Source organism: Thamnophis elegans, chromosome 2 (genome assembly GCF_009769535.1).
Source record: "Thamnophis elegans isolate rThaEle1 chromosome 2, rThaEle1.pri, whole genome shotgun sequence".
NCBI classification, from domain to species: domain Eukaryota; kingdom Metazoa; phylum Chordata; class Lepidosauria; order Squamata; family Colubridae; genus Thamnophis; species Thamnophis elegans.
Genome location: NC_045542.1, coordinates 100,275,748 through 100,290,581, shown reverse-complemented (window position 1 = coordinate 100,290,581; position 14,834 = coordinate 100,275,748). Strand labels below are relative to the sequence as shown.

At 36.7% G+C, this 14,834-nt stretch overlaps 1 protein-coding gene across 1 annotated transcript in view; it reads left to right on the top strand.

The window, feature by feature from the left end:
• Positions 1 to 10,766: 10,766 nt before the first annotated feature.
• Positions 10,767 to 14,834, top strand: part of TRAIP (TRAF interacting protein) — a 37,364-nt gene continuing 33,296 nt past the window's right edge. Inside the window, exons 1-3 of the mRNA XM_032208661.1 lie at positions 10,767 to 10,992; positions 13,101 to 13,201; positions 14,455 to 14,512. Coding sequence (XP_032064552.1) covers positions 13,104 to 13,201; positions 14,455 to 14,512 — 156 coding nt within the window. The 5' untranslated portion in view covers positions 10,767 to 10,992; positions 13,101 to 13,103. The remainder of the gene's footprint in view (positions 10,993 to 13,100; positions 13,202 to 14,454; positions 14,513 to 14,834) is intronic.

The following is a 14,834-nucleotide window of genomic DNA, read 5'->3' as shown; positions in this document are numbered from 1 at the left end:
GTCAGAGAGGAGCCAAGCAGGGGCAGGATTGTACCTCTCGGTGTTGTATCTCTCTTGTAAATAATCACCGGCATGGTCCCTCCAATGTCCTGGCTTCCCAATCATCCCCTCTGTGTGTGGCTGTCAGTTTGTCTCACTTTGTGTTTCTCCAACAGAGTTTCTATTTTTTATGTGACACAATCCAGAGTGACCCTGATGGGCTCCAATAAACAACTGCTGTGGAGGCCCAAACCATTGCATGAAATTCTCTCGTTTCCCCCCCCCCCTTGTCCTTTTCTTCTCTTGCTTTCTTTTTCTTTGTGGATTTTATTTGTTTTGTAAGTACAACTGTCCTAAAGGTACTTTTAGTTATTTTATGCATTCCTGAGACCACTTTCAAGACTGCCATCTTCCCAGACATTCAGTCAGTCAGTCACTCACTCACTATCCAATTTCTCGGCTCTTGGGGCATCACTAGAAGAGGCTGAGGCAAGCAGATGAAACACAGAAATCACATTCTTCAGCTGACCCATCTGTTGTACCATAGGGACATAATAAATCAACAGTCCTTACAAAACTCCTAACTTTAATTAGGTATTATGTAAGTTCATACTACCATAGTTATTCAGTAGAAAAATTCATTCTCTCTCTCTCTCTCTCTCCCTCCCTCTCTCTCTCTCTCTCTCTCTCTCTCTCTTTCTCTCTCTCAGAAATCTCTCAGAGAGAGAGAGAGAGATTTTTATAGATTGATTATTTGAGTCTTTCCTCTGGACAGATGAAAGTTTTAAATATCACTTATGAATAGACCGCGGTAATGAAGATGAAAGACAGCTATGATTATTACTTCAGATTTACTACCTAAGGAGTCAGGATAAACAATTGTGTTGCATGATATAGATTATGTAAACCTGGAATACAGAAGTCCAGATTATCAGCAATAGTTGTATGAACAAGAGCAACTTTAGCATACCTGTAACATGTATTAACGCCAATTAGCATTGCAGCAAAGACAGATGGGTCACAATTTGACCAAATTTTACTAATAAATTCCATAGGGGTCCATCTGAATGAACATTTATGTAAGCTTTTTTTATACTATGAAAGAATCATAATGACTTGGAAACAGGCTGGTCAATGTTAGGTAGAGAGACCAAATGCAAGTGAGAATGCATTGCTAATATTGCTCTCTACATTTATTGTATGAATGAATAATTTCTGTAATCACAATTTTTTTTGCACCTACCTAAATTCCTTCAGAAAACTCCCTTTTTATGACATTGTAACCCCTTAATTCGGAGTAGAGTAAGGGCAACTAGATGGACATGAATACCTTCAGTGACACAACTTAAATATTTTATTTGGTGGAAATAACAGCTTTCTGTGGAACTGAATTTCAAAAACAAATTGATGATAGTTTGTAGGGCAGAACATACAAAAAGAAAAAAAGGGATCAGGAAGTACATGTAATGTTGGTACAAAAGATTACACTCATACGTACTAATCACAGAGAAAACTCCTAAAGTGCACCAGATAAACAACTAATTTGCTAATAGGTAATAGTGATTAATATGCTCCTTTTCCTTTTTTTTCTTCATCCTGAAACAAAAACACCATATTCCAAAAATTAATATTCCCGAGACAAAACAAATATTGCAATTGCATTTGTGTAATTACTATTATTTCCCATTTAACACAATATTCAAAAATATTGTGAATTTCTATAAAATATTACTAATTTTACACAGAATTCCTGTCCATAAACTAATATTTTTTTCAGCTGTAAACAAATGAGTATGGTATGGACATAGCATCTGTCCAGGAGTCTGACAGCTTCGCCCTATGTGTATCATTAAGTCATATTGACAAACACAGAAATAAGTATACAAAATGTATCCATTTGAAAAGTCTAATGCATTTTGTGGTTTTAATGGGAAAAGCATGCTGTTTTTCTCAACAGGGATACTCTGATATTCTTGCAAGCAAAACTGCCCTCTTCAAAACATGACATTTTTCAGTTTATCCTTCACCCAATTCATAGACAAAGAAGAAACTAGAGTTTTTATTATATTTAGCACGTCACACATTTGGCATCCCTATATTATAAAATCCCATGTCATGGATTTGTTCCTCCCTGGCAGAAGGATCTAACATTTGTAAGATAACTTTTAACATTACAATAAATTGCAAGCGTATGATATGATTTCCCCCTTAAAAGTCTTCTCCTAATTTTTGATACATGGGTAGCTTGCAGGCCTGTTTGGCAATACATGGAACGCCTGATTCAGCCCTGAGCATAGAACCAGCATCCTGTACCATCATTGCTTCTGCTAATTCCAGATGTTTGTTGAGGTCAGTCACAGAAAACTGCCTCAAGGTTTTTATGCACATTTACCTCTGGAGATGGACCCCACATGGATTTTTTTGATATCAACATTTATTTGTTTGTTTGTTTTTCATATTTCTTAACTGCCCATCTCCCTTGGAGAGGGGTTCTAGGTGATGTACAATGTAATCAATAAAACATTAAAATCAGAATAAGTTAGGATTAAAAGTTTTAAAATGATAAAACAGAAAATTTTCAGAAGTTGAAGAATTCCAAGATAGTGATTAGGAGCTGTTCATACAGCCAGGATGGTGGTGTTTCTAATGGGACTAGCTAGTCCCATTATTGTTTGGGCTTCTATGTCCCCCTCACAAGGCTCCACAGCCAAGTTTTGACCCTTTTGAGGAAGGCCAGTGTTCTCCATCTACAGGCAGAATGGGACAATTCACCACCGCCAACTCGCCAACTCACTGCAGCCTATTCGCCATGGCCAACTCACCATAGGACAATTTGCCATATCTAACTCACCACAAGATAAGTCACTATGGGACAATTCAACAATTCAATACAATTATTTAAAATAGTTTTAAAATTATTTTAATTTTTGTCATTCACATTTCATTCTGTCTCTCCTTTGGCATCTTTTTTTAAATGATTCTATTCTACTATTTCTTTGATATTAGTGTAACTCTTGTGCCATGGTGTGCTGTTCCATGATGAGTTGGCCATGTCAAATTGTCCCACAGCGAGTTGGCTGTGGCAAGTTGGACATGGTGAGTTGACTGTGGCGAGTTGTCATAGATCCCATGAGCAGACTAGGCTATAGTTCCTGTTGCAGAATTCAGTGAAGTCTCAAGGTTTCTCCTACTGTAAAATTTAGACAAAATCTGATTCACTTACATAGTAATTATTTATCGAGTTTAAGCATCAAGTTATGCCAACATATAGTTTTTTAGGTTAGTATGTTGTATGGACCCCGTTACTGTGCTTTGTAAAATATGATTCAAGGCTTGGTATATCAGAATTAGCCAACTGGGATTTATTCACAAAAACACAGCTTAGTGCCATGTGCAAACCCAATCCTTATGCAATTCTATAATATCAACAATCTCAAAGTTGTTAGATTTTCATAACACCCAAATCCTGAAGCCATATTAAACATTAGCAGTGACTACTTGGAATTTGATATATTCATTTGCGAACAAAAACTTGTTCCTAACATCGTATCTCGATTTAGAACTATCTTGATTTCTAATTGAGACAGTACCTCTGGTAACAATAATTTGGGGCACACAGATACAAGCTTTGGGGAGCTTGTAATGCCAGAAATTACATTTCCCAGAAATGTAAGCACCTATTGTATCTGAAAACTCCAGAATAATATTTTTTGTAATGATGCATCCAATGGCAGAAATAGTTTGTAACAACTAAGAACTTGCTGGAAGTCACATGGGCTGATATATAGTGGAAGGAACAGTCCAAAGAAGTCTCACCAGTCTGTCTTCTAAGCTTTCATAATGGCATAACCCACCAATAGTCAAGCACTATAAACATTCGTTCCTGCTTCAAGTTAGTTCCTGAGCCCCCGTAGGTGTTTCTTTTCTCTGAAAGAAACTGTGAGTGCCATATGACTGCTGAAGTGAGCAGCCAAAATGGTTTTTCTGACTAAAATAATAGCTTTGGAAAAAGAAATGCCTACAAATTGATCATTTCACTCATGTATGATTTGTGTATAGATATATCTATTATGGCTTCACATTACATGCACTTGATAAATACACAGAGCCTTATGATTTGTCATAGGTCTATATCTTAATTTTTTCGGTATACATATCCATTTCTCCCATTCTCTCTTCTCTCTCTCTCTCTCTCTCTCTCTCTCTCTCTCTCTCTCTCTCTCTCTCTCTGTGTGTGTGTGTGTGTGTGTGTGTATTACAGATGCAGCATTAAAAGACAGCCTTACAACTATGTTGTTATACTATGTTGTTATCACCTCTTAGAAAAATATCTAAGGAAAAAACAGGTTATGGTCTTCATTGTTTGTTGTAAGACTTGTTAGATGTAAGACAGATTCTTAGAGCTGCTGTTGAGTTCTATTGTACACTAGTTCTACCTTTGAATGTGAAACAGAGGTGTTTAACTTATGATGAGTCTCAATATTGACCCCTACTACTGCCAATATTGACAACGGTAAACATGGTCATAATTTGTCCAGCGTGTGACCATTTTGAAAATGAAAATGGTATAGAGTACTCAGAAATGTACTTCAGCTACTGAATATAAAATCCTTATTCAAGGCTAAAGCAGTGTCACTGTTTTTTCACACAGCTTGTTTCCCATATCTTAAGTGGTTTTTATATATATATATAATTTTGTATTGAGTAAATATTTATCTTTATTTAGAAAAGTATAAACCTGCTTTCTATTCATTATTTTAAAAATGCATTATAGTATAAAAAGATTGCTGTAAATTAGAGTATAGATTGAGCAATATCTAGTTTGCTGTACATACAGAAATTCATATATACCCAGTCCTCATTTAGATATTTCAAACTGATTGATCAATAATTCTCATTAATTTCAGGGAAGACTGTAAAGGATTTTTAGTTCTATTATCTCCACTTAGAATTATTTAATTGAGCTTTCTTTTGAATAATAGCTCATGGACTTATCTGTTAATTAATGAGATATTAGATTGGATTGGATTTTATTTTATTTTAAATGGGAATTATTATGTTACACTCGGCTGACTTTAGCATTAAGCTGTTTAGTAGTTTAGATTAGGGCCTGGGCAATTCAGGAATATATGAATACTGTGGGATCATTTCAAAACAAGAAATATAAGCTTGTGGCATAATACTTTCAGAAGTATGGGTAACTATGGTACCAATTCTCTAAGTTCTACATCCTTTATATATTGCTTAGCAGTGGTGTACCAAGCCCGATTGCAGATAATAAGGGAGTGCTATTGAAGACACAAGGTTAGCAGTGAGTATGGGATTGGGCCACTACTGCCCACACATGATCAGTTCTTTGTGATCAATGATGGCATAGCAACAAGGGAGGGGAAAAAATGTTTCTTCAAGTCAACTTTGATTTCTGATGGCTGCCCTCTAGTGTTTTCTTGGCAACCTTTTTTGTGAAGGAATTTACCCACTGCATTCTTCTGAGACAGGGACTGGCCCAAGGTCATCCAGATAGCTTTGTGCCCAAGATGGGATTAGAACTTGCTCGGTACACAATCACTGCTTAGCATTAGTCAATTGCTGGGAGGCTCACTAACTATATGCAAAGATAAGTGTGAGTCCAGCTATCATTTCTTAATATAAATCTATGTTTAAGTTGTGAGCTTACCTTACAATGAAGTTGTAAGCTTACCTTTCATCTGAAAGGTAATGGAAGCTGTTTCTATAAAGTTTGCTTATTGCAGATCTATTAAAAAGTTTTCCTGTCTCAGGAAAACAAGTGGCATCCAATATATGACGTAGATGCACCCTCATTCCACACAAGGCACACAAAAGGGAGTTTGGTTTTATTGAACAGTCTATACTATAGAGTTGACCTCCACAAGGTAAGGCCTTCTCAGTCACCTGCCAGCCTCGGTTCCTGCCTTCAGTATTTTTCCTTTTCTCTCCTTTCACAAGTAGCTGCATGTTTATATGTTTGAGTTCAGTCTATAAAACTGTTTTATTTCAACTACAGCCACCCAGAAATTCCTGTGTAATTGCTGCACTGTACCACTGAAAAAATAAAGTCCCTAAAAAGAATAAACTTGAGAGAACTTCTGCTTTTGCACTGTCTGTTTCTGTTTGCATACTATCCTATGTGTTTCCACTAATTAGAACAACTCCAAATAGAGTTTTGCTCAAAATCCTCTTGCCAAAATGTAATTTCTTCTGGATTTCCCCCTCCTTTACAGTTCCAGACTTACTGTTTCCAAACTCATAGAACAGATTTTCAGGGATACAAAAAACTCCACTGAAAGGGGAAGATCAACAAAAAAATAAAGGTAGATCCACATGCTCTGCATGCTGTGGCATAACTTGCCCCACTAACTATAAAAGGTCATTTCCTCATGACAGAGCTTTCACCGTGTTGCCAACCCACCTCTGAGTCTGCTACTGGATACATGTCACTTTTGGGCATGTCCAGGTTGAAAGGGTATTGATATCACAGGAGAGAACAACATTCCTCATCTTCCACAACCCATGGCTTTGCTGCCAAAATACCAAAACCACAGGAGATATTCTAGTCACCTGTTCTGGATTTTCTGAAGTCCAGAATACACATGAAAATCTCACGGACACACTTTCAGTATTGCAGCACCTACGCCGTGGAAGTGAAATGGGCAGCTGTACCATAGAAGAACACAGTTTGAAACACCACTGCTGCCAGTATCCCTGTAAGGGATGTCTGCTATAAAATCACCTCCCACACAGAAAGGGAAGTCAGGGGAGCTCTGCAGCCAACGGTCTCATATCTCATTTGGTATCTGCGGGGCTACTCTCCAGGCATCCTTTCCTATGGAAAGAAAACAGGAAGCAGCTGGAGACACCGGCGCAACATCATCAACATATGACTTTCTGTAGTTCACTTGCTATTTACCTGCCCACACACCATTTCTTTAATTCAACCCTGTCAAGTTGTCTGTTTCTTCAGCATGTTGTTTTTAATTCACCTATTATTATGTGCAGCATTGCTAATAACATTATGCTAATGTGCAGCATTGCATAAAAGCCATCCTGAAGAGGGGAAAAGAACAAAAAAGCCCACATAAAATTGGCATAGCTTCTGTTTTCTTTCTACAAAGATAGAAATAACCAAAAAAAATGAGAATTCTAGCGAGCAGATAAAACAACACTTTGTGATGCTTATATGCTTGTGATTCTTGTCCAGAAAATCTTGTCCTATGTTACATTTATAAGTTTTACAATATACTGTTTGGCAGCAAGAAAGCGAATTCTGATAAATAACTTGAAGCTCCTATTCTACAGTGAACCATGAATATTTATTGCCGCTGAGAAAGAAGCCACACCTATGAATAAATGCAACTACTGTAATACCAATTCAGAATCCTGCCTTCTGTATATGTTAGTTCCCAAGTTTAAATTCTGGGCCTCTTCTTCAGCCTTTTTGAGTCAAGTCACATGCGCTTGCTAATTTACCAGATTTGAATGTTTCTACCATATTTCTTGCTTACAAAATGATTTTCCATGGCATTAGAAAAGATTTCAACACTAATGATAGAGATGAAACTAAAAGGAGACTTTTCCTCCATCCAATAACATTAGATTGGCAGTGGATTTAAAATGTATCTTTAAAGAATGTATTAATTAATGGGCTCAGTTACTACAAAATACAATAGTGGCCATTGGTTTACAAGGCAATGGAGATAATTTGACTATCACAGATGATACTAGCCTCTACAGATTTATAATGTAAGTTGCCACTGAACACTGTGCCACTGTTTGGGAAAAGATCCTGGGTTTGGGGGAGACCTCTTATTTTTATGGTATATTGGTGAACTACCCATATGTATTTTTCTAATCATTACAAAACAGAATATTTATTATCTGAAGCCTTTTTGATTTTTCAGTGCTCTCTGTAATTATGACCAGAGTCACTTCAATGCACAGATCTTTTAAATAACTACATATTTCTAACTGTGGAGAACGTAAGAGAACAATTGGGTAGATTTTTTTTTAGAGATAATTAAGTAGATTTTTAGGTGAAAAATATAATGCAAGGAGAATGAAATGCAAAAGTATATTCACCTTTTCAATATTCTTACACTGAAAATTCTTAAAAATTTTACACCACCAAATTTGGCTGAAGCACTTAACACTACTTTTTTCTTTAAAATACCAATCATCTAGATACATTTATCAAATCATTTATTTTCTGCAAAATGTTAGATTCAGATATACAGCAAAGCTGAAGATTTCCCAAGAGTTTTGTTTGGATGTTATTTTTAGATTGACACAGATGGGATGTAGATTTATTCCCTCCCAAATGTTGAAAAAAAGCACCTGGTCCAACTATCATTGTATTCATTCAAATCATTGCTCCTCTGATAAATTTGCAGAGGCATTAAAATGTACTTAGATGTTGTTATAATTAGTCCAGTTAGAGATGGCTCCAATTTGTCTGCAGGAAACCCAAAGCAAAGGGGGGGGAAAGAAAATCCTAAAAATTGCCATAGTCAAAAACTTTATCTTGGATAGTTGGAGAAAATGTCTTAATAGGGAGTTAAAAAGCATGGAAAGCAGTTCTATTTCTGGGGGGAAATAGTTTTATGGCACTTTAATGATTAATCAATTTTATTATCAAATAAGCTCTATGGATTATGTCAGCTTCTTCAGATGTGTTGTCTAATGAAAGCATAAACTAAAAAAGGATTTTGTTGCACATGGTGGGCATGGCCTGTGCTTGTAGGCCACCAGTTTGACAGGCCTGATCTAAACTATGCTGCTGTGGAAGTGAATAGCTCTTTCTCCACTATCTTTCTCCCCTTGTGGCTCACATCTGCTACATTGCTATGTAGGGTAACAAATTTGATGGAAATTTGAAATCACATTTATTTTAAGAGTTTTGTACTAAATTGCATAGGTGGCTAATTGAAACAATTTTAAACTTAATTGCTACATGTCAGTCTTCATGTTTTAGTTCAGGGGTCAGTAACCTTAAACACTCAAAGAGCCATAAAGATCCTAACTGGAAGCCCCCCATTCAATTCTGGTTCTCTCTCAAATCCGGTTTCCCCACCATAGAGTCTCCTCCTAGCGTGGTATCCTTTTTTCCTCTACCTGTCCTAACCAAAAGCCCTATCAATTGTGAAGCTGACCAGAAAACCTGCCCCTTGCCATAAAGTCTCCTCCTGGTGCTTTCCACCCTCTCTAACCGAAAGTTCCTCTCAAAATCGTGTGCCATGTGGCAACAGGGAGCCACAGCAGAGGGATGAAAGAGACACATGCGGCTCCCGAGCCACGGGTTGCTGACCCGTTTTAGTTCATTCATATCTATTATTTATTTTTAATTTTGTATTATTAACATTTTTTGAAATATTGAAAGTCTGAAAGGCAGCAGCTGTATATTTTTGAAATAAATAATAAATCATTTATGTATAGACTAAGTTTGCTTAGGACTATACTACAGAAATTTAACTCTCCATACTTACCTTAGTACAAGCACATGTCACTAAAATAATTTGGACTTATTTCCAAATAAATGTGATTAAGCTGTTATGTAAACTCTACATATACATTTGTAGTAAATGCCATTAAATTAAACACAGTTGATAAAACACACATAAACTGAGGCTAAAGAAACTATAACATTAAAAAACTGATAAAATTTATTCTGAGGTACAAAACAGTAGAGCTGTTGAGCACAGGTAGTGAAGCAAGTGGGAATTAATGAATTCTGTTACATTATTAAATATGCATACAAGTAAATATTTGTGGTTTGATATATTCTGATCTATTTCATAATAAACTTTCTACCAGTAGTTCCTTACATTTCTTATTGAAGAGTTTGGAATTTTGAGGTAAGTAAGAAATAGATAATTAATAATCAGCTTCAATAACATATAGAAATAACATTTAAAACATTGCATAGACCAAATCAACTATACAATGTCTAGTCACTAATTTTGAAGCATTAAGCTGTAATAGTAAAAAAAACTGCCTTATGTCAAACACAAACACGTCTACTTTAGTAACTTCATCTTACACTGAATCAAGTTATTTTAGGCCATAACTAGGCCAAAACCATTACATGATTTTGACTGCAAAATTCCAAATGATCCCTAGATAGTAGCAGAGTTGCTATTTTCTATATTGTTTTTCTATTAACTAACAGTCAGTCAATTTTTTGTAACTCCACCTCAGCTGGTACTCATTTGGGTTTATGGATGTCTGATTACATTCTTGGGGGAAAATAGAGCAGACTAGGTCCGGACAATTCTTCTATAAGGTAGTGTAAATTTATGTTTAGAAGTAATCCTTGTAAGAATTGTATTTTTTCCCATTACCATAGTACCACCAAATTTTTCCCATTACCATAGTACCACCATATCTATAAACTAATAGTTGCTGAAGAGCAACTATTTACAAATAATCATGGTAGATTCATTTCTTCCAAGTTATCAATTGCCACAAACGATGCAACTTTTGTCTTTAAGGGATATATTGTTGCTGCTTCAGTGCTGCCACACTGCTGCATCACCGCACTATAAATATTAGCTGCAGTCACGTAAATATCATTTCCAACTTCCTACAAGGAAAGTCAATGGGGAAGCTGGCTTACTCACCTACTTACAATGTTGGCTAGCTGGGGAATTCTGAGATGTCTAATTCTCACTAGTATCCCCTACATGTTAAGACCAGCCTTTTTCTAGTGGGCCGGGGGGGGGGAGCTAAAAGGGCTAAAACAGACAAAGCAGCTACACTGGTTTAGCACACTCAGCTACGTAGGGCGCAGAACTACAGTAGAAACATTGACGGGAGGGGCCCCTGGATCTCGGATGCCTCTTAGCCACGCCCCCTCCGACTTCTGCCAAATACGCGAAGGGGCAGAAACGTCGCTCTCGCGCTTCCGGAATAAACCGCGTCTGTAGTGTGTGTGACGTCACTTCCGTCCCCAGCCGGAAGAAGGTGAAAGGAGCCAAATTTGATTTTGCAACCTAATAAGTAAGTTTGAGCCTGGTTTTTTTTAAATTTTATTTATTATTATTATCGAAGGATTTGAACTCGGGTGCGGTGCAGGAAGCGCTGTTTCCCTCCCTCTCTCCCCCCCACCTCTCCCCCCACGCCGGGAGGGTAGAGAGAAAATATATATATATATGGTGGAAGCGTGTTGGGATGTATAGGAGGGATAACTTGAACGTCCAGCGGAGGGAGGGTAGGTCGAGACTTTCCTCATATTCCACTTGGTAACCAGAGAAACTGCGGAGACGTGATATCTTTTTCAAGTTCTAAATCAAGGGTCCCCAAACTTGGCAACTTTAAGATTTGTGGACTTCAACTCCCAGAATTCTCCAGCCAGCTCTGAAGACCTCTGTCCTAAATTCAGAAAAGCCTCAACAATTCAATCTGGTCCTTACCGAGTCCTTTTAGAAATGCTGCCGTTACTAAATGCTGTATCTCTGTTTCTTTGCTAGAGTCTTCCAGCTTTGTTGAATAAGTGCAGGCTTAGTGGAACAACTTGCCTCCAGAAGTTGTGAAAGCTCCAAAACTAGAATAGAATAACAGAGCTGGAAGGGTCCTTGGAGGTCTCCTAGTCCAACCCCCTGCTCAGGCAGGTGAACTTATACCACTTCAGACAAATGGTTGTCCAATCTCTTCTTAAAAACTTCTAGTGTTGGGGCATTCACAAATGGAGGCAAGCTGTTCCACTGATTAATTGTTCTGTCAGGCAATTTCTCCTCAGTTCTAAGTTGCTTCTTTCCTTAATTAGTTTCCATCCATTGCTTCTTGTCCTACCCTCAGGTGCTTTAGAGAAGAATAGCTTGACTCCATCTTTGTGGCAACTCCTGAGATATTGGAATCCTGCTATCATGTCATCCCTAGTCCTTCTTTTCATTAAACCAAACATACCCAATTCCAGTAACTGGTCTTTAAATGTTTTAGGCTCCAGTCCCTTAATCATTTTTGTTGCTCTTCTCTGCACTCCTTCAACATATTTTTTACATTGTGGCGACCAAAACTGGATGCAGTATTCCAAGTGTGACCTTACCAAGGTATTATAAAGTGGTATTAACACGTCATGTGATCTTGATTCTATTCCTGAGCTGCTAATGCAGCCTTGAACTGTATTGGCTTTTTTGGCAGCTGCAGCACACTGCTAGCTCATATTTAAGTGATTGTCCACTAGGACTCCAAGATCCCTCTCACAGTTAATACTATTGAATGAGGTACGACCTAAACTGTACCTGAGTTTGGTTTTTCTTGACTAAATGTAGAACCTTACTTTTTTCACTATTTCACTGGAAATTTTTAAGAAGAGATTGGACAACCATTTGTCTGAAATGGAATAGGTTTATCTGCCTGAGTTTGGTTAGAAGACCTGCAAGGTCCCTTCCAACTATGTTATTCTGCTTTGTTTCTCCTCAATGTCTGGGTGACAGAGAATCTGTACTTCCAATGGAGAAATGCCCCTGACTTGTTTGCAAAGTTGTCAGTGGTCCTGCTACCAAGCATCTGTATTATAAGTTGCACAGACTTCTATTTTGCTTTACAAGTGCCCAGTTAGGAAATTGGGGTCAGTTGGGGTCAGATGGGAGTAGGATGGGATGTTTTGTATATCAGTTGCAGTTTGGAAGGAGAGGAAGTCATTTTTGAGAAGTGACATCCTTATTGACTTTAAATGCTTATTATGTCATGTTCTGATTTGTAAAAAGCCCTTGTGAAGTTGATAAATCAATACAAAATAATGCTGAGCTTTGATATTTGTTCTCCAGTCATCAAACACAACTTAATGTTCTGAGTCACTGATATTGGCTGTTCTATTTTGGATATTCAACATATATACATGTGATAGAAGTTCTAGATATCTATGGAGATTCTCAGTCATCCAGATCATGGTTGTGAACTGAAGAAGAACTGAAAAAGTTTCTTGGATGAGAAGTGAAATGTTTTCAAGGAAAAACAAAATCCAGCTACCTTTTGAAAAAGCACCTTTGGGACAAGTTCTGGATAGATTTTCCCATGGGACCATTTATTTAAAATCCTTAAGTGTTTTCCTTTGTAGAAGTGGGTCTTCCATGCTTGATCCTTACATTGTTCTTTTGAAATTATAGATCATGCCTATCCGTGCCCATTGTACCATCTGTTCTGATTTCTTTGACAATAAGACTGATGTTGCAGCTATTCACTGTGGACATACTTTCCATCATTTGTGGTGAGTATATGAATAAAAATGGTGTCAGATGTTATTAAAGAACATAAACACCTTTCTTGAGTCTTACGTTTTACTACATTGTTTTCACCTTATTTCTGCGTATGTAATACAGTTTTTTATTAGGATTGATCAATGACATTGAGGCATATGGAATAGTTTTGTTTAGGAAAAATAAATTGATTGCTAAGTTTTTGTCTTAATATCAAAAATGTGCTTCTGGGGGTTATAAAAATTGTGGATAAAAACTATTCACATTTTGGGAGTTATTAATGCAAATCTGTAATTGTTCTGTTTTGGTAATTTGTGACTTTTATTCTCTTGTGTCAAAAATATTAAGTCCTGTTCAAGATTTTAAATTCTGTAAGAGCTGATATTAGCATAGGCTCATTACTGAGTCATTTCAAAGCTAATTTTTATAGTGACATTTACATATTTTTGTATGTACAATTTATGCATATTTTCTAAAGATCTGTCAAAAATAACACTTCCGTGCAACTTATATATTCTGAAGACATATTTGTATCTATCTTAAAATAATACACATTTTTAAACAATTTCAGAAGTTTACATTTGCATCCTCAAAATCTAGCATGCCATGTTACTGTTACTGGCAAACTGTCCACTGCTGTGATATTTTAAGCTGTGATATTTTAAGTGAAACTTGAACAGCCTCGAAAGCTATAGTGTATATAATGGTGCTGTACTTTAATTATGCGGAAACACTTGTGGTTTAACTTTGAACTCATTAGCAGTCATAACAATAAATATGTGTTCTATTTGCCACACTGGATTGTTCAAGGATTGATATCCTGCAATCTAGTTAATTTTAAAATGTATGGCTGCCTCTGGAAACAATTTTCACAGTGTCTCCATACATACAGTATATACTTTTTTTTCAGTTTGCACAATGCTCCAAACATAAAATAACCTCATAGGCTAAAGTACACTGAGCTTGATTGTTTTCTTGCAGGTGGTTCATTACTCAAACTAGGTAACATCACAAGTATAGCAAGTCTACCAAGTCTACTCAGAGAGCACCAAGGAGCCCTCATTTCAACCCTGAGCCAAAAATATTCTCCTTTATTGAGTATACCAATATCCTAAACTAAAATTTGGTTGGCTAGCTTGTGCTATATTGTACTATGCAAACACAACCATGGTACTATTTGTTTGGCTTTGATTGTTTTTCCTATTTAATATTTTTAACAAAATCCTGTATCTTTGTTAACCATTCCCTCTGTCATTTACCCTAGTCTCATCCAGTGGTTTGATACTGCACCAAGTCGAACCTGTCCACAGTGCAGAATCCAGGTAGGTCTTACAATGTTTGCTAGTAGAAAAAATATTTGTTTTTTAAATTTACAAAGTATTTAGTGGTACAACTTGCCAGTTCTTTGTCTGGGAAAGACATAAAAAATATACCTGAATATCAGAGAGGATGATGACCTACACATTAAGATCTGAAGAAGAGGCCTTGTTAAAAGTGTGCCCTCTTTCAAAAGCTGTTTGAGGTTTCCCAATTAAGATGAATTCTTCTAGAAGTTTCAAATTCATCTTCCTTTAAGTATTAAATAATATGTTTCACCTTTGAATTCTCTTCATTACATATGAATGTTAATATTTTAATTCAATG